General features: G+C 25.1%; 2 protein-coding genes across 2 annotated transcripts; one reads left to right on the forward strand and one right to left on the reverse strand.

Moving 5' to 3' along the window:
• Nucleotides 1–2,453: 2,453 nt before the first annotated feature.
• On the reverse strand, nucleotides 2,454–14,191 carry LOC105366693 (galactokinase). The gene is made up of 7 exons (XM_011505217.1): nucleotides 14,161–14,191; nucleotides 13,597–13,780; nucleotides 9,155–9,341; nucleotides 8,585–8,727; nucleotides 6,092–6,389; nucleotides 5,107–5,458; nucleotides 2,454–2,573 (listed from the first exon to the last, which is right to left on the reverse strand). Exons 2-7 carry the CDS (start codon nucleotides 13,756–13,758, stop codon nucleotides 2,507–2,509), a joined length of 1,209 nt encoding a protein of 402 aa, XP_011503519.1. The 5' UTR covers nucleotides 13,759–13,780; nucleotides 14,161–14,191; the 3' UTR covers nucleotides 2,454–2,506.
• A 4,520-nt stretch (nucleotides 14,192–18,711) lies between these two features.
• On the forward strand, nucleotides 18,712–26,305 carry LOC105366707 (E2/E3 hybrid ubiquitin-protein ligase UBE2O). The gene is made up of 12 exons (XM_011505240.1): nucleotides 18,712–18,926; nucleotides 19,157–19,472; nucleotides 20,077–20,250; nucleotides 20,329–20,487; nucleotides 20,610–21,272; nucleotides 21,349–21,559; nucleotides 21,745–21,928; nucleotides 22,498–23,098; nucleotides 23,487–23,946; nucleotides 25,074–25,678; nucleotides 25,903–26,212; nucleotides 26,301–26,305. The coding sequence occupies exons 2-12, from the start codon at nucleotides 19,164–19,166 to the stop codon at nucleotides 26,303–26,305; spliced, it is 3,681 nt and encodes a 1,226-aa protein (XP_011503542.1). The 5' UTR covers nucleotides 18,712–18,926; nucleotides 19,157–19,163.
• Nucleotides 26,306–26,630: the final 325 nt, after the last annotated feature.

The following is a 26,630-nucleotide window of genomic DNA, read 5'->3' on the forward strand; positions in this document are numbered from 1 at the left end:
TACACTAATTATAAGTGGTACAAAATCCATGGCTTTATCTTGCGCTATTACTGATCATTTTTGTTCAGTTTTCATTTCAAATCGTTTGCAAAGTCATAAATCGAATCCTGTATGACAAATTCTTTATAATCATATTTTTTCTTGTATTTCACAGATGTAATGTACTTTGTAATAATCATGTAAAAATATTATCAACGTTTTGCTTATAATTACTTTTACGAATGTTAAAATTAGCTCTATTTTTTCACATTGAGAAAAGCGTAACAAATCAATCATATATACATAAAAAAAATTTGGTCGATTTATATTACATTAAATTGTATTTAATTTTTCTTTAAATTTTTATTTTATTTTGGTTAATATTAAAAATTCGAAAAAAATCATTATATATTATAATATATTATATTCATAAATCTTTAACCTCTAACAACAGTTTTCCAAATGTTTATTGAACATTAGTCAAATAAATATCTATATAAGGTGTTAATCGAAGTTTGTAGGTTACTATTTTCAATTTTCTTTTTTATATTTTTTTTTCAGTAATTACATTAAGATCGTATATTCAATCACACATTCAGAAATTATAGATACTCAAATGTTTAAATAATAAGATGGTTTTGTGTTTATAAAAAACAAATTAAAAAAACAAGCTTCTTTAGTGATAATATTAATAAAAAGCTTTTCATTAAAGATACAAAAAAGCAACAGCATTATTAAACAAATTTAACATGCGATGGCTTAATGAAGAAGTTATTATATATATATTATTGAAGATTGAAGTACCCAGCAATGAGAATTTATTACTTTGTTTAATATATGATTCCATAAAATTTAAATTAATTGTAATTCGCAATATTGAATATTGAATTTGCTACGAAAATTCTCGGTGAACCGTATCCGCATAGCGACAAAGGAAAATTCTCGAACCTACTAAAGCTGGCTTTCCGAGAATTTGACAGAATTTCCAAGAATTATAAACTCTAAATGTACGAAATCATATATAAGGAGCAACACACGACGAAGCAAATAAGTCTTATTGAGTAAATCACAGTGAAATAGTGCAAGTCACATAGTAAAGTTCTATACGTCTGTCTACGGGAATCCGTGCAAGGTATACTTATTTGTTTACATTATTTATTATTAATTGCTGACTAGCTATCGGTGCGTCCTTCACAACTTAATTCTTGTCAGACCCCATTGAGGGCGACGGTATAATCTGGCATCACCAGCAAACTATTTATATCGTTTATCATTTCTGTGGCACAGCGCCGACACTATCGATCAGACCTCTGCAACTTGATTCTTATCAGACCGCGCAAGAGGGCACCGATACTGTTAGATAATCTTCTCACTAATCATCGACGATGAGAGCGCTTATGGCTTCGAGACTCTTGCGATTCTCTCCCCCATAAAAAACAATTAAGCATGCCCAGTAAACCAGCCCAATTGTTGCCTTTCAATCCCGGAAGACGTTCTATAGTTTATGGCCAACTGCTGGAATCACGACGAACTCAACGATTCTCACAACGACTGGTAAAAACAATCATTCTGGTGGCTAGAATTCCAAACACACACACACACACACACACACACATATATATATATATATATATTTATTTATTTATTTATTTATCGATTTCTTTCATATACCATAATAGCGAATTCAAAATTATTTGAGTTATCAATTTAATTTAAAAATGTCTAAATTACTATAAGATAAATCTCTGTAATTTAATATGCAATCTAATACAAAAGATGAATTCTGTAATTATTTATTTTTTATTCTTAGATAGTTAAAAAAATATTTTTAAAGAATACTTAAGCAAGCTTTCCGATATGCTTTGCATGTAGCATGTAATGAGTAATATATTTATTCTGTACATAATTTATGTCTATCTGTTGTATATTTATTTTATGAAGTTTTTATCATATAATATTAAAATATATATTCTTTCACTTTCATTTAGTAATGAATGAGTTAATTAATATTTTATCTATAATTTATAATTGAGCAAATTCAGTACCCATACATTTTTTTATAATTTTATAATGAGACTTGAATATAAAATTTTAGTCTTTATGTACATTATTATTTGTATACTTTTCTTATTTTAGTTTAACTATTTTTGTCCATTTCTGTTATTTATAATAAATAATTTTTTCAGCTAAATCAATTTCTCATGGAAAATTAATTTCAAATACTTAATACCAAAATTAAATCAATTAATGAACGCTAAAGAGTTTATGATAAATTTTAAGATGATAATATTAAACAGTTACTTTGAGTTTTTAATCAAAATAAATATTCTTTCAACTACTAATAAAGGGAAGTAATACAAATTTCGATGATCAATTTTTTTTTTAAATATTAAAATAATAATTACACCTAAAAATGATAAAATTAATAAAATTTGTTATTTTAATTATTATATTTATTATTAAATTATAAAAATCGTTGAAAATTTACATCACCATTTTATTAAATGAATTATATTTTATAATATAGTTACAGATGTAATTGTCGAGCGCCATTGGAAGGTTTTGCTACATAGAAACTGGGGATTCCTGAATATCTGAAAGAAAATAATTCGTTTTATGAAATGAATTATAAAAAATTATAAAAAATGAATTCGTAGATTTGATCTACAATATTGTTAATCATTTTTATTTAGGATGTTTACATTAAAAAATAAAAATTTTAACATAATACTTTAATAATTTATAATAAGGAGTTTTACATAATAAAATTTAATACAAGTATTAATAAATGTTTTAGATTGTAAAAAACTGCATAAATTTTCAAATCTCTAAATCACTATAAATTTATAATTCATAAATTGGAGGACGCAACGTTTATATTGATATTATTTATAAAATGATGAAGGAACATAGTTTTAATGCTCTCTCAATTTTCCAATCGAAAAACTATTTCATCATTTTCTTTTCATTTGACGATGTTTTAATGTATCTTCACAAATTGTGATGACTTTATGTATTACACGTTTTTGGCATGTTATTTAATGTATCCTATATAGCTAGTGATAATTTTTTATGTATTTTCTTGCATTTGTCAGAGTAGAATTTGGGTAACTGTAATTCTATATAATGTATTTTCTATATTCGAACAAATTTGCAATTACCTCAGGTAAATGATGTTCTATTTAATCATAGCTGTTGCGGCCACTTTCAAGCTCATTGATTCTTTAATAACTTTAGAAGTATATTGATTTCATTTATTTATTGATATCAGAATAATTTTCGCCATCATTTTTTAAATTATTTACATTTACGTTGTAATCTTACTAATTTAAACAAGATCATTTACTGACTAACGTGAATTAAAAAGCTAATTATTAATTTGCTTCGCGAAAAAAAATTATGAAATACAATGTAACGTTAACTTTTATAAAAATTTGGATTTTCTATATAGATATTTATATCTCAGACTTGTTCAATTTAAACAATTTAACGTTGTTTAATCATTTAAACGAATTGATTACTTATGAGCACACATTTTAGAAAAATATAAAACTTTATCTAAATAATATCGGTTTACAGGCCTTTTTTAATGAACAAATAAAAAAATTATATTTAAATAAAATTAAAATTAAAAAAAAATTAAAAAATTAAAAAATAAAAATAAAAACAAATAAAAAACTATTTACCCCATAAATTGAATAAATAATGTAGAAATGCATTCGAGATCGATCGTTTAATTGTAAATTGTAATCCTTTAATCACTCTCAATATAGATACATAAACTATTAATTTAAGTATACTAAGCATCATATATAAATATCATAATTAAAGTGATTAATATTTCATTGTTAAAATTAACTATATTTGCTAATATTATATCCATTAATTATTTCATATAAAAGACATGTTACCTATATTTACATATAGACACTATCGGTCAGACCTCTGCAACTTGATTCTTATCAGACCGCTAAAGAAGGCACCGACACTAACCAGTGGTCTCCGCCAAATTCTCATTACATTCGCGGCCCCATCTACACTATCGGTTAGGCTCTTGCAACTTGATTCTTATCAGACCGCTAAAGAGGGCGCCGATACTGACTGGTGGTCCCCGCAAAATTATTACTGTGGCACAGCGATAATATTATCGTTCACACCGCAACGAGTTGGTTCTGATCAAACTACAAAAGAGGGCGTCGATAATCCGTAATAATCCCCACTACCTTCACGAGCCGAATCACGCTCCGTAAAATCTATCGCCGAACAACGTGCCGTAAATTTTATTGCCGAATTAGTCGTCAAGAAAGTCGCAGGCCGACAGGGCTCTCTGGAAAACTAATGCCGAATCAATTATCTAATGATTCTCGAACCGGACAGATTCCTTTAAACTTAGAGACTAAAGCACGTGCCCAGTACTCCCAATTCACCCTTTAGACTTGCACTCCCGGACGACGTTCTACAGTTCATTGTCAACTGCCTAATCACTAGGAACTCAACAATTCTCATTATAATCAGTAACACCAACACCACTGTAACAACTGCTTAAATAAAGGTCACTAAAACCAATTGTGTTTACTCTGAATTGATGCATTAACCTCCCCATTTTTAAACCGGTGATACGGTCTAATCCACCCACCGTGATCTGTGATCATACTAGTGGTTGGAATTCCAAACATTTGAAATATGCAATACGTAAAAATGTAATTATGAAATATTTTAGCAACCAAATAAATAATGATATACGTGTTCACTATTATTAAACACCAATATAACATTATATATATGAATATTGTATTAAAAATTTTTTACTTCTTTGAAAGAAAAATATTAGAATTTTATATAAATAAATAATTAATATACTTTTATATAATTATATAATTAATAATAAAATAAATAATATAAATAAATAAATATTTAAGTAATATAAATAAATACTTTTTGTACCTACTTATAACTGCATTTTTCTTTATTTACCTTTCCTAAAAAAATTAACATTACTAGAACTTCTAGAATTCAATTTTATATTTACTTAAATAATAAAAATTTAAAGAACAATTCTGAAATATAGAAACATTTAAAATACTAGAAAAATTCATTAAAAATTTGAAAAGTGTAATAAGTACAAACTTTTTCTGTATCGTAGCAATTAAGTTATCGACCGCATTCTTTTTTACCAAAGTTATTGTACATCCACCAAAGCCTGCACCAGTTAAGCGACTACCCAATACACCGTCCACACTACGGGATATCATCACTAGATTATCAAGCTCTTTTGAGGAGACTTCATACTCCTCGCGCAGAGAGTCGTGGCTTTCATTCATTAACTCGCCGAATCTAATGAAGTTATTATTTTCAAGGCAAGTTGCAGCTTCGATTGTTCTCTGAATTTCCGTAATCACGTGTCGTGCTCTTTTTATCATAATGTCGGATACATTTTTGTTCTTCAATGCTAAGCATAAAAACCACTGATTGCATTGTGCTTAAGAAATTTATTATGTATTAATTCATATAAAAACTAAAATTTTTAAAATTATTTGTATATTGATTCAATTTTTTTTTTAAATTATTTGTATGTACATTAAAGTTTTTAATTACTTCAAATTAAATTAACGAATTATAAATATGTTTTCATTTCATGTAAATGCGTTAAAAACCATAGAATTATTGTTTTGAATTTAACATTATAGTTTATTAATACTGTTAAAATTTAGTTTAAAGAAACATTATTATAAATTCATTTTTAGAATAACCATATAAAAATTAGATTTTTTAATAACTTTATTCATTCAATTATTTCTAATTAATTTTTTTTTTGTATATTATAAAAATTATATATTTGTATTATGCACAATCATTATTACTAAAATATTACTTGTTTAAATACATAAAAATATAAATTTATAAAAAATAAAAAAATATAAAATTAGAAATAAAATGAAATATTAACAAAATAAATTTTTATTCCAACTCGATCTTTCCTAAAAAATAGCAACTAAATATTTATATTTATTTCTAAGTTAATTTTAATTTTTATTGTTAAAATGTATTTAATTTATGTATAAAAGAAATAATACATTTTCCGCAAAATATTATTCAGATATTTTAAACCTACTTTCAATGTCCCTGATATTAGCCTCTCTAAGGCTTGTTTTATTCAAGACCTTAGCTGCTGCATAACAACTAGTACGGCGCTCGTGGTATGCGCTTAATGTAAGTTTATGCGATGTATTGGAATTGGTGATAATAAAAATGTAATTATCCATTTGACTCATGGGAATTTGCTTAGTTATAAAATCACGACAATCTAATAAAAGTGCGTGCCCCTCTAGACCCATTATAGAAATAAATTGATCCATAATTCCACATGGTACCCCTGCAAATTCATGTTCAGCTCGTTGGCATGCTAAAACCTGTAATTATATGTATATCTGAATGTATTTTATTAAAAAATATAATGTACTATCTTATTTTATGACTATAAATAATAAGTCGATGTATATATTATATTTAAAAAAAAAAGAATTATTTTTTACCCAAAATAAGTTAAAAATAAGGGCTAAATTATTCAAATAAATATGTATACAGATAGGTACATGTACATATTTTTATAGAATCACTGAAATATTATAAGGCAAGAACTACCTTTAAACATTTTCAAACAACGAATCAAGTTCGTTCACAATTCAAGTTAAATTTTATTCTCTTTGTGATTCCGAGAATATCTCGAATATTATAATTTCTGGGAAATCCCTAACTGTTATAATTTCTGGGAAAACCACAACCATTATAATTTTATAAAAATCCATCTATCGTTGGACATCCGGAAAAAAGCCATTGCATCCGAAAAAAGTGCACAATCGCTTCCATTATAGTCAGCACAAACTAGGCTATCGCATAGATATTTAAGCAAACACGACGAGAATCTCTCCCTGTCTTAGCAAGGCTGCAATGGAACAAGCTCTCTCTCTTAGTGAGGACGCAAAGAAAGAAGCAGGCTTTCTTAGCAGGGATACCACAGAAGGAACACACTTTCAGTTTCGTGTGCGTATTGAACAAGATAACCGGCAGTGAAAAGGTGTTGGAAGAATAAATCAACGGCGCAGTGATAACGTATAATTCAGTTCTAGAAATATTCAAGCGAGATGGTAGCAACTTTCACGACTAAAGGATGACTCTGACCCTCGTGGTAGCAGGGAGAGATCAGCAAGTTTCACTTCCACGAGTCGGTGCAAGAAAACATTACTAAATGCAACACCAAGGTATCGGACAAATTCTTTGAACTTACACATAACATGACATCAAGGAGGAGACCAGCAATCGGGTAACCACCACGTAGCACTACACTAAAAGGTGTCCAGATATTTACGACCTCTCACTTCTCCGTGTAGTAATCCAGCACAAAGTGCACCACGTCAAGAGGATCCGGAGATTTATGACCTCCTACCTCTATATGTATTGCATGCTAACACCACGTGACAACAACCAAGGAACGGCAAGATCTCAACGATTCTCATAGTCACCATAGAATCATTATAGTGTAGTTGTAAATAAAACGCAATAAACAAGCACGAAAAGCAGATGTGTTGAATTGAATTGATGTGCTACCCCTTCCACTTATTCACACTTTTTCCCACCAGGAAACTGGTGGACATTGTCTAATTTCTAAACATATTCAAATAGTAGTAATATAGGCTTAAGTTCATTAGAAAAACGTTGTGATGATAAATGAATTTATGAAAACATACTTTGATAAATTTCTAATCTGCAACCACGTTGTGTACATTACGTAATACGTATTAAATTATCACATAACCAAAGGTCCTAAATAATTAAATTTATTCAAAGAATCTATAGTATATTCATTTAGATTATGGTTTTCTTGCGTAAGATACAATTTGGTATACATTTTTATCATTGCTAATAGCATTAAGATATAATGCGGTTGCTTTCAAAACTCCTATTGAAGATGACAAAAATTATGGTATACAATATACTCTTCAAGATTTATAATCACCTTTCGTTTATTGAGAAATACTTAATTTATCTTGGAAGAAAGTATTTTCTGTTCTATCACCTCTTTTTTCATGAAGAACACTGTCATCCATTGTTAATTGAATGCTAATGTTCATATAAATTGTTTTATAGTGTAAATATTGTAGCGTATATATTCAATATTTGATAATTATTTTCATTAAAATTTATTTTAAGAGAGACATTAGTACATTCGATCATTATTATTGGCTGCGTTAAATATTATAATAAAATAGTAAATTTATATATTAAAAAAAAATCTAGAAAAAACATGGTTAATATATATATATATATATATATATATATATATATATTACATATGTATAAAATGCAAGTTAATGTTTATATATGTATATACACATTTTAGTATAACATTATAATAATTAATAGTTACATATACTTAAATTACTATATAATTTTCTTAATTTTAAATTATTTATAAAGCAATTTTATGATTAATTTACATATTATATGATCAATATTAAATATCGACTGTTTCATTTAGATTGTTAAGTAGAATTTAATATATATATATATATACGCATGCACTTTACTTATATTATTAACTACATACTTTATCTTTTGGTTTAATCGAAATGTCCTTAGTTATAGATTCCAAAAATGTATACGTTGCAACCTCAAGTGCAGCGGAACTACTAAGTCCAGCACCAATCGGGATCGTAGATACAATTACAGCATTAAATCCTATTAGAGGGGCTATAAAATATAAAACTTTATAATATGAAATCATAGTTCTTAATGTAACCTATTAATTTAACCGAACATGATTTATAATTAATTTATTTATAATTAACTAGTACAGAAAAAGTATCACTACCATAGAACTAAGTTTAAAAAATTAGTGATAAATAATCAAAATATTCGAGAATAAAATTAAGTATTTAAAATCATTATATTACAAATTTTCTTATAACAGCAATTACAAAAAAGCTACAAATTTAAAGGACTAATGATAACTAATCGTAGGTGTTTAATGTTTATTCAATCAATAATTGATAAACCATAATTTTTAAATGAATTTAATAATACAAATATTAACATAAACGAAATATTCAAAGATATAAATCTTTATTAATATAAATGATATAGCGACATAATGAATAAAATAAAATATACATATTACGTTTAAAATTCGCTAAGCATCCTTTAACATAATTGGACCATTTTGGATCTCCTGCTTTTAATGCTGCATGGTTACTGCAATCAAATTCACATATTTTTTCATCTCCAATAGCTTCACTCATTGAAATAATCTTGCACCTTTTCATATTATTTGGTTTTCCAACAATCATTGTGATTAATGGTAACGCCTATGACAATAATTGACTTACGGATTAAACTTGTAATTTTAAAATAAAGAGAAATCTATTAAGCTATGTATACAATTAAAAAATATTTGAACGCCGAGTGAAAGCTATAAAGGATTGAGTATAACAAATTAATTGTATTACCTTTTTTTTTAATTAAATAAATATGTGACAAAATTATTAATACATTTTAATTTCTTTTTTGTATGAAAAAGTGTGTTGTCAAATTATAATTCTATTCATTTCACAGATAATTAATTATCCCAAAAAAATATTGTGTCAAATAATATTTATTTTTTTCAGAGAATCAATTATTTCTTTTTTCATTTCAGGATCAAAGTTTAATGAAATAAATGAAGACTTGAAATAAAAAGCAATAAAGAATAATCTTTTCCAGTATAAAAATAGTGGGACAGTAGGTATTATTTTTTATAATACTTTTCATTTTAAACTACTCAATTTGTAATTTAAGCAGAAGCAGATTTCTATTTATATCAAATTAAACTGTAATAATTAGTTAAATCGTTTTCTACGTTAAAATTCGTAGTTACTTTTCCAGCTTTACATATCATATTATTAAAGTTTGTAAACTATATTAATATCTTTATTTCTTCTACTATAAATATCGAAGAGATTAATATGTAGAATTTATAAATATTTACGGATATTATTCCACATTTATAAACCAATAATATTAATAATACTCATAAAAACGGTATGTTCTACTTGTTGTTATTTTATTTTAAGCCCATTTCTATAGTATAATCGTGATATTCACTACTTTTTAATGCAGTTCGGTTTGTCAATATGCAAATTACTTCCTAAGGAAAACATAAATTTACACAATTGACTAAATCATTACGTTTTAAACGATTAGGATTCCTCATAGAATATGCTCTCTGTTATTTTGAGATATGCCAAGAATAATATGAATATCTTAATGAATCAGATAGCTAAATACAAGTATATATCAAATTACATCACTTCATTATCTTCTATTACTATGTTATTTGACGTATAAATTTGCTGAGTTTAAAGTATCATTATAGATACATAATTTGCACAAGATAACAAATATAGATTACAAAGATAAACTAAAATTATTCCAATCACTAAAGCAAGATGATTAACACCATATAAAACTATAACTTCTATGTCTTATAATTTGTATGTTTCAAATATTAATTCTCCTTCACTTAAAATATTATATACTAGCTCAATCTCGCAATTACATCACCAATTTATATCTCTCTTACAACGAATAATATTAATTTCAATGTCATGGATTCCAATGTTTCAACTGAAATATTTGAAATAAATGTTTTACTTTTAATAATTAAAGGTTTGCTAAAGAAAAAGGATGTTGCGAAGATTCCATATTCAGGGTAGATTATAATGTCCAAATAACTAAGTTGATGATAAGGGGCGTAATATTTTAAGATAACAGTCTTAAGTGAGAAATTTAACTTTAACGACTATTATAAATAACAAGTCTTAACATCCAACGGCCAGAAAATCATTTCTTAAAGTCATTCATTGATTTTGTATACTATTTTAATCATTCAGCTTATACTTAGTAATATTTACCAAATTATTATTTTTTATACTAATTTAAGAATCATTACAGTCTTTTATAAGTATAAGTACAAAGAACCTCATTTCTTATACCTCATGAATCAGTATATATAATAACCAAGAATAGAAAATTTTCAATTTCTATAATAATTCAGTGATCTGCTCATTACTTTTCTATCTTCATTAAAAGTATCTTTATATAATCAAGTTTATCTACAGTTTCCCAGAGTGATTTCCATTAGCCGTAAATAAAATGGTTAAACTTATTTTATTTACTGAAAATACATTTGTATTATATTTACCAATTTAATAGTATTTAATTGGAGAATTTATGAATAAAGCAATAATTAACATATATTATTTTTTATCTTTTCTCATTTTATTTTTCTGATTATATTCTTCAATATATCTACATTCTATTAAAGAATACTCTTTGTTCGAGATTGCGAGACCTTTTTCAATGCAATAAAACATCTGGCAAAACAACATCATTAAATTTTCGTTAGTCTCTGAAAAATTCATGTTCGTTTCATATCAAGCTAGAGTGTCATTAAACTTATTACACTCGATCATAAAATTTGAAAAAAACTCTCTCACGGGCGTCGGTGACACGAAAAGGTCGGTACATCTAGAAAACCCCTTAAATTAGTCGTGCTATTTATTTCGCATTACCAATGCGTTCATTGTTTGGCGCATTAATGACCTGGCTGTTTACTGGCACGAACGCGTCGAGTCTGTTTATGCTAGAACAATTGAAAGTGCCAGATGTACGCAAACTATTGACCATAAAAACATTTCCTAAAATTCACTATAACCCAAAACCCCGCACGTGCGACACCGGGAAATCGGTGTACGTGCGCATACGGCACCTTAAGACAATGCGTAGATTGTTCTCATGTACGCCGAATCTTGCCTATCGCACTAGCCAATCGACAGCGCTCCCAGACGACCTCCCAAATCGTTAATTCCCAGAGAAGAGAGACACGACCAATAGTAGACCCCCCCTTTTAGACACTTTCCCAATATTAGCATTTTCAAGCCTAAACCCGGAAGGAAGTGGAAATAAAGGCGTGCATGATCAATCATGCTGCCCAGAAGTCGTGCTCTAATTGGACACAAGAAAAGGAAAGGGATCTCTAGCAGAACCTCGTTCAGTGGGTTATTTAAGAAAGACAAGTACAATATTCAAACACTTATTCTCATGAAAAATCAAGACTTATTCTCACTCTCGCCCCATGATGTTCTCATGAAGAAGAAGAATCATTACGCAGACAAGAACTGTAGTATTCGTTTCAGAGCACGAAGCAGTCATAAATTCTCAAGTGGCAATATTCAAGAAGTGACGATAGCTTTATAACCTATCCCATTTCTCAGTGTAATTTACCATCAAGGCCATTACGTCTCGAGGATCAGAACTTCGCAACCTTCTGGTTCTCCAACGGCAGTGCACCTCAACGCCACATTCATTATTGAGAATAGTAAAGGTTCATTTATAACCTCTCCAAGAATAATAATCCCTATATTGGAAAGTAAATGGAATAAGAAATAAGAAATACACGTGCATTTAGTGAATCAGTGCATTAACCATCCCACTTGCCCACGCATTCTCCCACACAACATCTAGTGGTTTTTTTAGTTAATTCTAAACACCCTTTTTTCGAGTAGAAGTATTACTAAACAGTTTAAGACATATTCTCTTAAACCAATACATAAAATTAAAGAAATTACAAAAAAACTTTTACAAATTTTATTTCTATAAATACCTTTGGAACAGTAATAATTAAATATAAGTATTATTTGCATATTATATAAGGATTTATTCATAAGAATACTTTTGCAAAATTCAATACATTTTAAATTACGAAATTATTAGGGTTTAAATACGACTTTACTTTTTAATTATTTAATATATGTTATTAACATTGTTTATTCATTTAATTATTATATGTATAAATATATTCCTTATATCTTTGAAATGTAAGAAAAATATTAATAGAAGATTTTTCAAAAATTAAAACTTCAATAAAAAAAACATTGGATAAAGTTAATAATGATAATTTAAATTTTTCAGAACTATTGTTATATAATTAAAAACTATTTTTATATAATTGTAATAGCTATAATAATTCTATTTATGTTTTTATTTTACATTTACCTAAACAATCATTTATTTCAATCCAAAGGTAACTTATGACATTAATTACCATATAATTATCAAATTATTATTCATTGTTGCAGTAGTTTGATATTGTGGGATCATAAAATATATTAGATTTTTGAGCATTCAAAATTGAAATTAATTCATTATAAAAATTTAATATCCAAATTTATTTAGTTTAATAATTCCTAATTTTATAAATATTACTTTTGGAAAATTAATATATAATAAAATAATCAATATAATATAAAATTACAAATGATTTACTTACTAAATATACTATGATGTAGTTAATTAAATATATTAATATGTACATTTAAATATATCATAAATTTTAATATTTCCATCATTTGATATATTATTTTGAGTATTAAAAATAAATTAACTTTTTTTTAAATATTATCAAAAAGAATCAAAACATAATATAAACTTATAAGTACAATATATTTATGAATAAGAATATCTAATAACAAATATTTTATTGTATGCTCTAAAAAAAGTGGTCATTTTCATTATAATATTTACCATAGGTAACACAAAACCATCGTTGTAATCAGTGTGTTCACCGATTAAATTCACACGTCCTGGAGCATAAACACATACAGTTGCATTTTCACTGAATTGTTCCATAAAATTTAGTAATGCTGTGTGTTTTAATTCATTTACATCAGGATAATTCATAGCCATTTTATGAGTTTTTTTATACAGCCTTAAAAAAAATTTAATTAAAATTAAACATTAATATAGTTTATACATATATTTTTAATTAAGTATATATATTAATATACTATATAAAATGATTGATTAAAAATTTAATCTTTTAATTTATTAATAAATTGCATTAAAAATAATATTTTACTTAAATTGAATATATTCCAAATTAATAACAATATGACTTTCAAAGTGATATGTATTGTGATTTATAAAATAATAAGAACACCCTTCTTTTCAAATACAAAATATAGAGATTATATAAAATAATAAATATTTAACTAATTATTCAAATTATATATTAATTATAAATGTTTTTTTATTTCAGGTTTGGTAGAATTCGAAAAAAACTATTAAAGATATTAGAATATTACATACAATATTAGAATTTATATCAATTTTATTTCCGTACACAAAAAATTGTAGTAATTATTATTCCAAATAATTGAATATTGATGTTACTTGTAGAAAAAAAGAATAAATTTTCAATCATATAACAATTTGTCACACTACGTTCATAACTATCATTTATTACACTACCAAGGTTTCTGTATGTACGTACATAAGCATTTCAGTTACTTTCAATAGTATAGTATATTATAGATAAGTCTTTTCTCTATTATCAGTTAGAAATATGTTCTCAAAAATTTGTGTCAATAATTTTATATATACTTATACCATTTTAATAATTATTTTAATTTTTATTTTATAAAATTTGTATATTTTATCCAAGAGTATTTAGGTTAGGATATATTTACGAAAATGTTGCTATTATAAACTCATTAAAATCTACCATTTATTTAGAATTTCAAATGTCAATTACTCGATTCAATATTCAATTTATAGCTTTGGGTATTCAAATGTTTGATAACATGGTATACGTTATAAAATGGGAAATGATAAAAACATTTATCAAATATGTTTTAATTAGCCTTCATTCATTTGAACATTCTTATATTTTTGTAGCCTTGTTAATAATGGAATATTTATAAAAAAAAGTTACGTTGATAGTAAATTTAAAAAATAACTGGTTACTCCTTTATGTTTTTATAAGTCTTGATTGTTTAATTTGATAATTATTACTATTGATAATTATTAAAAATTGTTTTTATTTTTGTCACAAATATCTGTTTTCTAATTTATTTACAATGTATATTAGAGAATGTAATAATTTATTATATTGATGTAATAATGTATCAAAGAATTATATAATTTTTATTAGATACTCTTCGAAAATTTATATAATATGGTAGGGATTTTACTAATGATAATGAAGAACTTTTTTTATGTTGATGTTGAAATGTCTTCAAAAGTATTTTCAGAAATGTTTTATTATATATAAATAATATTGATATATCAAACCTTTCAGAACTATGAAAATACATGGAAAACAAAATATTTAAATTTAATAATAAATTTAGATATTAATTAAAGTAATTTCTAAAAATAATTTATTTTAGCTCATTAGCTTTTTATACATTTGTAGTAAAAAATAAATAAGCAAATTAGAAAGTTTCAAATACATGTGGTAAATTAAGGTTTTCAATAAAAACATGTTTAAATTGGATTTATCTATATAGTCTTATTGGTTATAAATATTATATCAACAAATCATTCAAAGTTCAATCAATTGTAAATTTTTATATATTCTGTTTATGAATCAATATATTTAATGATAAATGATACTGTTTTAACAATATTCGTTTTATTTTTTTTTCTATATTCAATATATCAAACTATACACTTTAAAAATGTTTATTTTTATTAAATTTTAGTTAAGAAGTTATTTTACTAATATATAAAACAGATTATATAATTATGACATCAATCACATAATTCAAAGCATTTATAATAATCAATATAATTTGAAACTATTGTAATATTTATAATTATTTTTTCTTAAATAAAATATATATTTTTAACATATTTTTGGTAAAATTAATTAATTAGAAATCATAATTATTAATTTAATAATATTTTTATTTTACAATTTATAATTACTTGAAATAGGAAAGAACATTTGTACCATTTGATTATTACAGAATAGGGAGTTTTCTTGGGAATCAAATTTGTGGAGAAATATTGTACACTATTTTATTATAAATTAAAATTTTTAATTTTAAATTATATTTAAGAAATTTTAATTTCATGGACAATACTCCAACAAAAGTCCAATTATGGCATTTGTAACTTTTAGATTACTCGCCATATCTTGAATGCTAAGAATTTAATTTTTAATAATTTATAATTTATTCTTTCTGAATAAAATGATTAAATTTTTACATAAAATGATTCATTGTATAATATACAAGAGGTTAAATGTTAATTATAAAAATTAAAAAAATTTTATAGTTATAGATATATTTATGTAATAGCACTAGCAAACTAATATATTTGCATGTTTTATTATAATTAAATGTAATATTTTTAATTTGAAATTTTATTAATAAAGAATAATTTAAAAGAAACTATTATCTATTAGTTTAATTATTTAGAATTAATTGTTAGATAACAAATCATAGTCGTTTATAAAATAATAGAAATTGTAATAATGTAAACATATAAATTGTAATTGATCATTAATTTTGAAGTACCTATGATACACAATGATAGTAAAATGCAAATAATTCTACTAAGCCTTGATCAAGATTTTTATTGCATTCACTTTGAAGTTTAGAATTTCATGGCATTATAAATTACTATAACAATCATTAATTAATTATTAATTAGTAATAAATCCAAATATTAGAAATATATATTTATATGTTAATAAGAGTTTTATTTGATTTAATATTTTAAAGTATTCTATTTGAAATTACGAAGTAAAAAATGATCTATATTGTTATTAAAAAAAATTATATTTATTCATTTAAATTCAACTTTATTCATGTAAATATTGATTTCGTAATTGACATACAAAATAAATAGAAAATGCATAAATGTATCTCGCTATATATATATATATATATATATAAATTTATGCATTTTTTATTAATTTTTTTATCATTGGTATAAAATTATATTTGAAATAAAAGGTGGAAATGACATTTTTTGAATTACAAACATTTTTAGTTAAATATTTAAAAAAGTAATACAATAATATTATGTAGACATTATTTATATATATTCATTATTTATCGGTCATTGTTTATATTAAAATTTGTATATACATTATTATATTTTTTATATTTTATTGTTAAATTTATTGTTATACTTGGTTATTTATTAATATTACGCCATGAATTTATTTTGTATAGTAATAATTAAAAAGGCAATTTCATTGTAATTAAGACAATTATAAAAAATCATTTATGTGTAAATAGAAGTATCAATAGATAGTTGTCAATCATGAAAAATTAAATTTATACAATATATTCATTCAGTTTTAAAAGCATATATGTTATTTTTACACATATTAAACTACTTTCTAAATAAATAATTTTGAGAAAACGAATCTAATTTTTTGTTTTTTATAAAAAATACGATATAATTACTATTTAGTATAGTTAAATTACATATTTTGCGTACAAATTATTTATATAATCTTTTATGCATTATTTAAATAAAATTGTTAATTTTGTTAGGTTTAATTCAATCATTAACAATTTGTATTAAGCATATTTAATGAAAAATACTTTAAGTCCACAATTTAAATAGTTTAATCAAATTCTTTTATATAATTTTAAATATATTTACAAATAAAATAAAATTAAGAATTTTTAATACGATATTTTTTATTATAAATTATATGTATTCATACGCGCATGCATGCGTGTACGCGCGCGTGCGTGCAGTTTATAGAAAAAGGAATTGTATTTACATTTGTGATTTGTATTTTCAAACTGTACAAAGTATGCTGTGATATTATTATAAACATGATGTATAGTTATTCAATAACATAAATTTATAGGAATAATTGTATATAGTACTATATTTGTGTTACGATTATGCAAATAAATTTACGTGGAATTGTGAGAGAATCATAGGGAAAACTAATCAAATTAGAATAGTATACGAATAACCACGAGATGGCTACACCTGTACGCTATATATTAAGTTTGCTGCAAAGAACGAGAGAATTATGATATTGGATACATATTTGATACACATATTAAAAATAGATACATACTCTCTCTAAATTTAAAAGGCCAGGAGTGTTATGTTAACCTTATCATCTTCTGATTATACTGTTTTCGTAACATCCCGCATTATACATATTGGTTATGAAAGATTATAATTGTTATAATTAAAAAAATTTTAATTTATAATTATATAAAATATTTCCAATTTTAAATTATGATTAGTATAGTTTTAATAATAATCCAATGGTATTTAATAGTTATTCCATTAATTACAAATTTTACTGTTACATTATAGGAATCATATAAAATAAATAATAATTATAAACAGATTAAAATAATACTAACTATAAAAAACTAAATAATTTATGTAAATATTGAAAAAATACATCTGCATAATAATAACATATTTAAAATAAACTTTTAAGTGTATTTTTCATCTTTTAGTTGATAAATATTATTAGTCAAAGTTGCTCAAGGTCAACAAGAAACGCTTGAATCTTACATTTTATAAATCTGTGTGCCGATTACACTTTGCAATATATTCGATCTTCTTATGTTGTGTATCGTCATAGTCCTCACCCACCGTTAAATAGTTAACTTAATCTGTTTATTTGTGATTGCTTTCTCATTCTCTTTATTTATGCATGTTCTCTTTGATCTTTTATCTTCCATGCTTCCGTAATATTTATCAATTTGTATATGTACTAAAAGTATGGCTTACATTTTACTTCATTCTCATTATCTCCTTTATTATTTTTATCGTTAAATCATTTGATTTATTTTTTTTTCACACTATGTTACAATTATCTCCATAAATTCAATTTTTTTATTATATTTTTCTTGATTTGTGTTATGCTTTTTTCATTCTTTTTTTATCTTATTTTTTCTCTTTGTAAAATAAAATCATCACGAATTGAGTGAGTGTCGCCACTGGCCATCGCGGCAAGAGAAAGATAGAAAGAGCGTGACTGTGTCACTCTTTGGCCGCTGGCGGACTTCCGCAGGCCTCTTCGACGACGACGTCGAAGACGGGGTTGACGGGGAAAAAGGTAAACAGATAAGGTGAGGGCAGCGTGCATATATACGTTTATAAAAGAATAGTATTGTGAAAGTAGAACAAGAAATAGATGGTAAGCAAAAGTGAAGACGAGCCCTAAGTTCGTAGATAAGGGCCGGCGAAATATTTCCATCTCGATATATTTTTATCGAAAAGAAAGAATAAAATAGTATATTCATATATTACTATTCGGGATTAAGCTATGTTTCTAATAAATAATAATAATTATTATTAGTATTATTATGGCCGCTAACGGAACAACGATCATTAATACAAATACGACTACGAGTACCACGGCAACATCGATGTTGATGCCGATGACAACTATTAATAATTCAGGCACTAGCTCAGAGAAGCAGTACTTTTACGAGGATGTTGTTTATCGAGTCGACAAGCGTGGTAATGTTGAGTTCGGTATCGTCATGGAAAACGATGATCAAGAGTTATCCGATGAAAGTAGCAGCAATGAAGACAGCCCTAAGCGAAAGAAGGGTGAAATCCGTGTCGTGTGGCATCCATCCGGAGTTGAGGAGCTTGTCAATTCAAAGAAGGCAAATTTTTAAAACATATATATATATATATATATTTTTTTATTTCTATCACTTTTCTATCTTTATTTAAATTAACTTAACATTTTTATTATAATATGTTTTTGATAGGATATTTAGTTGATTCAGTAGGCAAACAAATGGTCTAACCTTTAAAGGTTCTGTTGTGACCTAATGTATACAGTAGTATAATTGTATACATAGATTGTCATTATTTAATATTATTGAAAGGTTGATTGGTTTGTTTTGAAATTTTATTGATATCCATTTTATTTCTATTTATATAAAATATTTGAATGTATTTTAAATTTATTAAATTTATTGATGCTTTTAATTAATTGTATAATATTTTTATATAAGTATTTTTAATTTGATATGCTATTTAATATTGTTTTATATTCTGATTTATTTTTTTTTACTATATTAGTTTATTTTTTTATTTATTAAATATATAGATTATTGATAGATAATTTTTAATTTATAAATATATTTTAATTTTATCTTTGTATTATTAATTTTTTTTTAATTATCATTAAATATGATTCTATAACAAATCAGTGAGTAATTCAATAAATTATTTATAAGAATACACGTTTTCTTATTGTAGATTCATCTAGCTGATAGAACTTTGATGCCAGGCGATGTTGTTAGACGCATGATCAAAGGTAAAGATACACAAAGAGGTTATTGTCGAGATATTGAGTTAACTGCTTGTGTTCAAGTTATTGGTACTAAACAAGTATTAACGAATATTAAAAGTGAAAATCTTGTACCACTTGAGGTAAATTCAGACATTTATTAAATTAATTCTTAATGTATGCAACTATTTATATGATGAATAAGGATAAATTTTTTTTAGGAATTTGCTTCAGATATAGCGGTCTGCATGGATTCTTGGGTGGGTGGAATCAGAATGGTTCATTTTAAATTGTGGCTGGCCACTCCTGATGGTTCTAGATGTGTTATTAATGAAATAGATGCTAGAGGCTTAGAACATTTTGAAGAAAAACGAGAAACAGTAAGAAAATGTTATAATTAATTTATTGAGATATAATAACTACATATTGATTAAAATTAAATAATTTTCAAGTAGTTATACGATTATTGTTGTACACAATATCAATTTAATAAATTTTGTAGGATAATGATTTTCCTCATTCATCTGAATTCTATCCTGGTCAGAGTTTATGGGGTCCTGTACATTGTCTTGAAGAAGCACAGTGGATACAATGTACAAAAGAGATGAAAGCTAAACGAAAATCTAAACCACAGCGAATAACAAAAGTGATTGTTGAAAAAGTTGAAACTGATTGGGTAGGTGTACATTGGCAATGTAAAACGTATTCTAGAGATGGTGCTTGGATAGACCAAGCACACCCTAAATTTGTTGTAGAGGGTGAAGATTTAAAAAAACTGAAATTGCTTAATGTTTTTGAGCCATCAACACTACAAGTAGGTGATAGAAATTTTTATGTAATCAAAGGTGATGAGAGTGTTATAACACGTGAACAATGGCGGAAACAACAAAGAGAAAATTTTCAAGTTCCTAAACATAGCCCAAGAAAAACACGCAACATTAATATGTCAAAAATAGCTGTTGAAGCGAAAATAAAGAAAGATAGGGGAATTGATAAATTGCGTGAAAATTCGAAAGAAGAACGTAAAATCAGTATTGAGAATAAAACATATTGTGGAAAAGATGTAATAAGCAACAATTTATTGCTTCCTATTCAAAATCAAAATATTGAAAGCTCAGATGATTGGGATACTGAAAACACGGATTCTCAAAGTGATTCTGCATCGGTAAAATAAGACGTATATTCAATAAGTAAATCTTGATTTCGAATTTGATTACTAAGCTAAATCTTGCATTTTATAGGTATCAAGTGGTTGTTCTAGTTTATCATCAATGGGAAAGAAGAAAAAAGGTCCAGCACTAATGACAAAAGTTCTTAAAAAACGCAAACTGTGTAAAGCTCGAAAAAGAATTCCTCCTCCTCCATTAGTACCTGGAACAAAAATTGTTGTAGAAACTCTTTCTACAAATACCAAAGCAAATGTTGTTTGGCAAGATGGTTCTGTCGAATTTGGTATATAAAATATTCATTTTTACTTAAAAATTTGTATTTCATTTTTCTAGTTTATAGATGAAATTTCATTCTTGAATACATTTCTGTTTTATTATATTTTATTTCTATATTTTTTGAGCTAGTTATATTAAATGATTATTATTAAATAATATTGTATAATATATAGTATAAAATTTTAATTTTAGGTATACCATCCATTCAGCTGTATCCAATTCACCATTTAGATGATAAAGAGTTTTTTCCCGGTGATTTTGTTATTGATCAAAATGAAGAATCAAGAATGTATGGAGTAGTGCAAAGTGTTGATCATCAAGGAAGAACTGCTACAATAAAGTGGTTTAAAACTTACACATCTAGTCAAAGTCCTCAGTAAGTGTAATTTTTATCTATGAATAACATTTAATAAAGAAGTTATAAATAAACAAGTTATTTTGTGCATCTACAATTTTTATTTTTTAATTTTATTATTTCATATGTAAAAATATAATCATTCTTTATACATTCATTACCCTAAAATTTCTCTTTTGTTAATTATAATTAAATTTAAAGTTTTTTCAAGTATAGAGTATGTATAAATATATTTATATTTAATACAAATTAAGATATTTTTAATACTAAAGTTTAAGAAAAATTAAATAAAAACAAATATTCTTAATATTTGAAAATGATTATAAGAAGAGTAAATTAAATAACACAATTGTAAATAATAATTTATTTGAAAAATGGAAATTTAAACAAATTGTAATTGGAAAAATTTATAAATATAAATTATAATTAATAATTGAAAACGCTTGTAACATATAATAATATTTTTACTTAATTTTATATTAAATATAAAACAAAGTTAATATATATTAGTTAGAAAGCAACTTAAAGTTGTTTTTGCTCATTTAAATTCAAAGAATTGAAGCATTAATTATAGTTACTAATATTTACAGACCGACATTTTTAGAAGAGCGCGAAGTAAGCGTTTATGATCTGAAAGACCATCCAGACTTTCAGTATAGGCCAGGCACTCTAGTCATTCGTATAGCAAATTTTGAAGGTGAGGATGCGAGATGTACTGCTGGTCAAGTTCTTGATAACTATCCAGAGGGTCATGTTAAAGTCTGGTGGGTTGATGGTCACGTGAGTATGTGTTGGCCGCAAGATTTATATAAGGTAGGCGAGTATGATAGCGACGAAGGTGAATTATGGGACGATGTTTCTTCGGATGCTTCTTGGGAGACAGAACTTGAAGACTGTTTCATCGCAGATAATGATGGAAATACTGAGCAGACTGAAAATATAAAACCAAAGCTAGCCGCACATATTGAAAAGGCAAGAATTGCTATGTCAAGATTAGAAGAGATTTTTACACAGAATCCAGCATTACAAACAACTGAAGTTATGAGAAGACTACTAGAGGTTTATAAAGATTGTCGGTACATGGATAGGCTGATGGGTACTTCTTTTTTTCACGAAAGTCATTTTCAAGGACTTTTGGAAAGAGTTAGGGAGCGAGGAAGGGCTAATGTGGCCCAGAGAATGGTTGATCAGGTATGTTTTGTGCAATATAAGATTTTTTTTAACATTTAATTATTATATACTTACAACTTGTAATTTGGTAAATTAAATATTAACATTTCAATAAATGGCTGGTCTATGATAATAAAAACAATTATAGAATATTAGTTAAATTATTAATCTATAATATTTTTTTTTTATTATATTTTTAAATTGTATAAAAAAATTAAGAAATATTGTACTATAAAAATAACTATATTATTTTTCAATAGGTACGAAATTTACTATTTTATTGTAAAAATAAAATGTACTTAAAAAATTTGTTAGCTCACTTATTTACTTTGCATTATAATATTTAAAAAAAAAGTTTGGATTTTTTTCAAAATATAAGTAGGAAGAGAATTAAATATTTATTTTGTAGGTAAATAGACTCTTTACTCATACTGAAAATGGACTGGAAAGAAATTCAGAACACATTGAATCCAAAAGTCAAGATGTCCAAATAAATAGTGTTAGCAACTCTTTAGATAAATCGATATCTGAAAAAATAAGTCTAATATTTACAGAGGAAGTTGTATTAGATGGCGAAGAAAATAAAAAAGATTTGAAAACCAGTGAACTAAACAAGGAAAATCAATTTTTTATCCACTTAAATCTAAATCCTGAAGATTCTGGATCATTTTCTGCTGAACACTCAAAAAAAGAATCTGGATCAAGTGAATCAAGTGGAGAATTTCTGCTAAGTGAGGATGTTAATAATGGAGAAAAATCTGCTCTAGATATTCAACAGACTCCATCTCTTTCTGAAAATATAGATAACATTCACATCAGATCGTCACATGTATGTGTTAAACTTTGCAATCTCATCAAAGCACAATTGGGTAATAAAAGAAATTTTTATTCTTAACATGTTTACTAACATATTTTAAAATATATTTAAACTTTAATTGAATATTAAATAGGACATTTTTGTTGACTTTCAAAAATTGTTGGTACAGTAAAGAAATAAATATTTATTTTTAAATTCATTTATATATATTATGCAATTTTATACCTTCCTAGTTTAATTTTCATTGGAGGAAAATCTTAAGAAAAAGTAAGGATTTAGTATCTTTCTCATGAAAACAAATATCCTATATATACTAACAAATATTGTATTTACTACCAATATAATTTAAATATTATTTTATTTTTTAAAATAATGATAGTAAATTTTATTTTATACTATAAATTATAAGCGCTTATAATTTTTGCAAAACATAAAATTTCTCTATTTTTAATATTACCATCATATTAATTTGAAAATACATTATATAAAATAAATAATTAAAAAATTAAAAATTTGTATGTAATTACTTATTATGTAAATAAAAGGCTTGTTTTTAGTATTCCATTATTTCCAAAATATAATATAATTAGTTTATTCATAACTTTTAACGAGATAAATTTTTCGCTGTTTGTTAGAATTAACTTAAAATGTACATGTAAAAGAAACTAAACTTCTAAAAATTGTAGAACATTAAATTTTAAATTCTACTGTTTATGATTAAACAATATTCAGAAATAAAAATCAAATTATTGTATATATTAGAATATAATTTTCTTTGGCGTTTATGTATTGTAATTAATAATAAATATTTCTATTATATAAGTATTAAGAAATTGCATTTAATGATATAAAATTTTTGAAGCAATATTTTGAAATTTATTTTTTAATAAATTGAATATACTGAATCAATTGGAAATATTTCCTACTTTATTTATTCAATTGATATTCATTTTATTTAACAATCAACTTGTATATATTTCTATATATTTTTCTTCCAATTTTTAAATACTATTATAATTTACTAAATACAGAATAGTAAATTGAGAATTTTTCAAGAAGTTTGTTACCATATATTTATAAATGCAAAAAATTATTTTCTAATAAATATTAGGAAGAATCTTACTTTTAAAGTATATCTTATTTTCAAATGTTTTTTAAAAATTATTAAAACAATTACAGTGTTAGCACATGCTGAAGTATCTAAAAGATTTGGACTTTCAAAAATGTCCTTATCCGATGCAGCTAAAACTTCATCTCCTAATAAAAAACTGAAAAAAGAGGATGATAAAAAGATTGATTTACTATCTGACTCAGAACCATTAATAGAGATTCCACCACCAGTATATACCGAAGGTGAAGGTTTTTCAATAGAAGAGACAGCTCCAGATAGTCACAAATTCAAGCTCACTATGTTTCAACCAACTGATCGTGTTAATTTTTTTCGTACTGTTTCAAAGGAATTAAAATTACTAAGAAGTTCTCTACCGTCTGGTATATGGGTTAAAGGATTCGAGGATCGAATGGATTTATACTCTGTCATGCTTCGTGGTCCTGAAAAAACACCCTATGAAGATGGACTCTTTCTTTTTGATTTTCAATTGTCGGCTGATTATCCAGCAGCTCCTCCTTTATGCCATTACATTTCATATTGTAGCGATAGATTAAATCCGAATCTTTATGAAGATGGCAAAGTGTGTGTAAGTTTATTAGGAACATGGGCAGGGCGAGGAACAGAAGTATGGACAAATGCATCAACGCTACTTCAAGTCATAGTTTCTATTCAGGTATATTAAAAAATAAAATTAAAGAAGAATTATTTAAATTTAAATATAACATTTAAATATTCATAAAATAATAAAACACGTCTTTTAATCTAAATTTACTGTTTTTTATATTATTTTTACATATATATTATATATCTATTATTATAAGAAATCTTTGTATTATTTCAATAAATTTGTATTATAAATACAAATGAATGCAATATAAAAAATGCTTTCATCTTCAGGGTTTGATTCTTGTAGCAGAGCCATATTTTAATGAGGCTGGCTTTGAGAAACAAAAAGGATCCCAACAAGGCTGTGAAAATTCAAGAATGTACAATGAAATGGTTGTTTTAAAACTTGTACAGTCCCAATCGAAACTGCTACAATATCCACCACCAGTTTTTAAAGATATAATTATAGAACATTTCAATAGACATTTTGAGAAATTATTACAAAGATTAGAGCTATGGATGGAGATTTCTGAACAACATAATAATCATCATCCACTATCGCCAGTGAATCCAACTATGTTTAAAGAAATTGCTTCACGTGGTAAATGTTTTAATTACAATTAATATATTTTTTTTCTATTTAGATTCAGAATTATTTTATAATTTGATATTGTAACTTGATCTTAAAGTTTGATATAAAGGAAAAATATAATTTAAAATACAAAATAAAATGTTATACATTTTATATTATACAAAATATTGATAAAGTATAATTATTAAGTAAAGATGTAATTTAATTCATGTTAACAAATTATTGAAGATTAGCAGTTTTCGTTATTGTTAAATTAGACAAATTATCAATAAGAGAATATTTTGGTCCTTTTATATGCTTATCTATTATTAATATAAGAAATCTATATATATATTGTAAAAATATACAATAATAAAATTTAAAGAAACAAAATTAAGTCTTATCAAAATAATAGTTCAACAAATCTTTAGTAATTCTAATAAGAAAT

Source organism: Ceratosolen solmsi, unplaced genomic scaffold, assembly GCF_000503995.2.
Source record: "Ceratosolen solmsi marchali unplaced genomic scaffold, CerSol_1.0 scaffold93, whole genome shotgun sequence".
Taxonomy (NCBI): domain Eukaryota; kingdom Metazoa; phylum Arthropoda; class Insecta; order Hymenoptera; family Agaonidae; genus Ceratosolen; species Ceratosolen solmsi.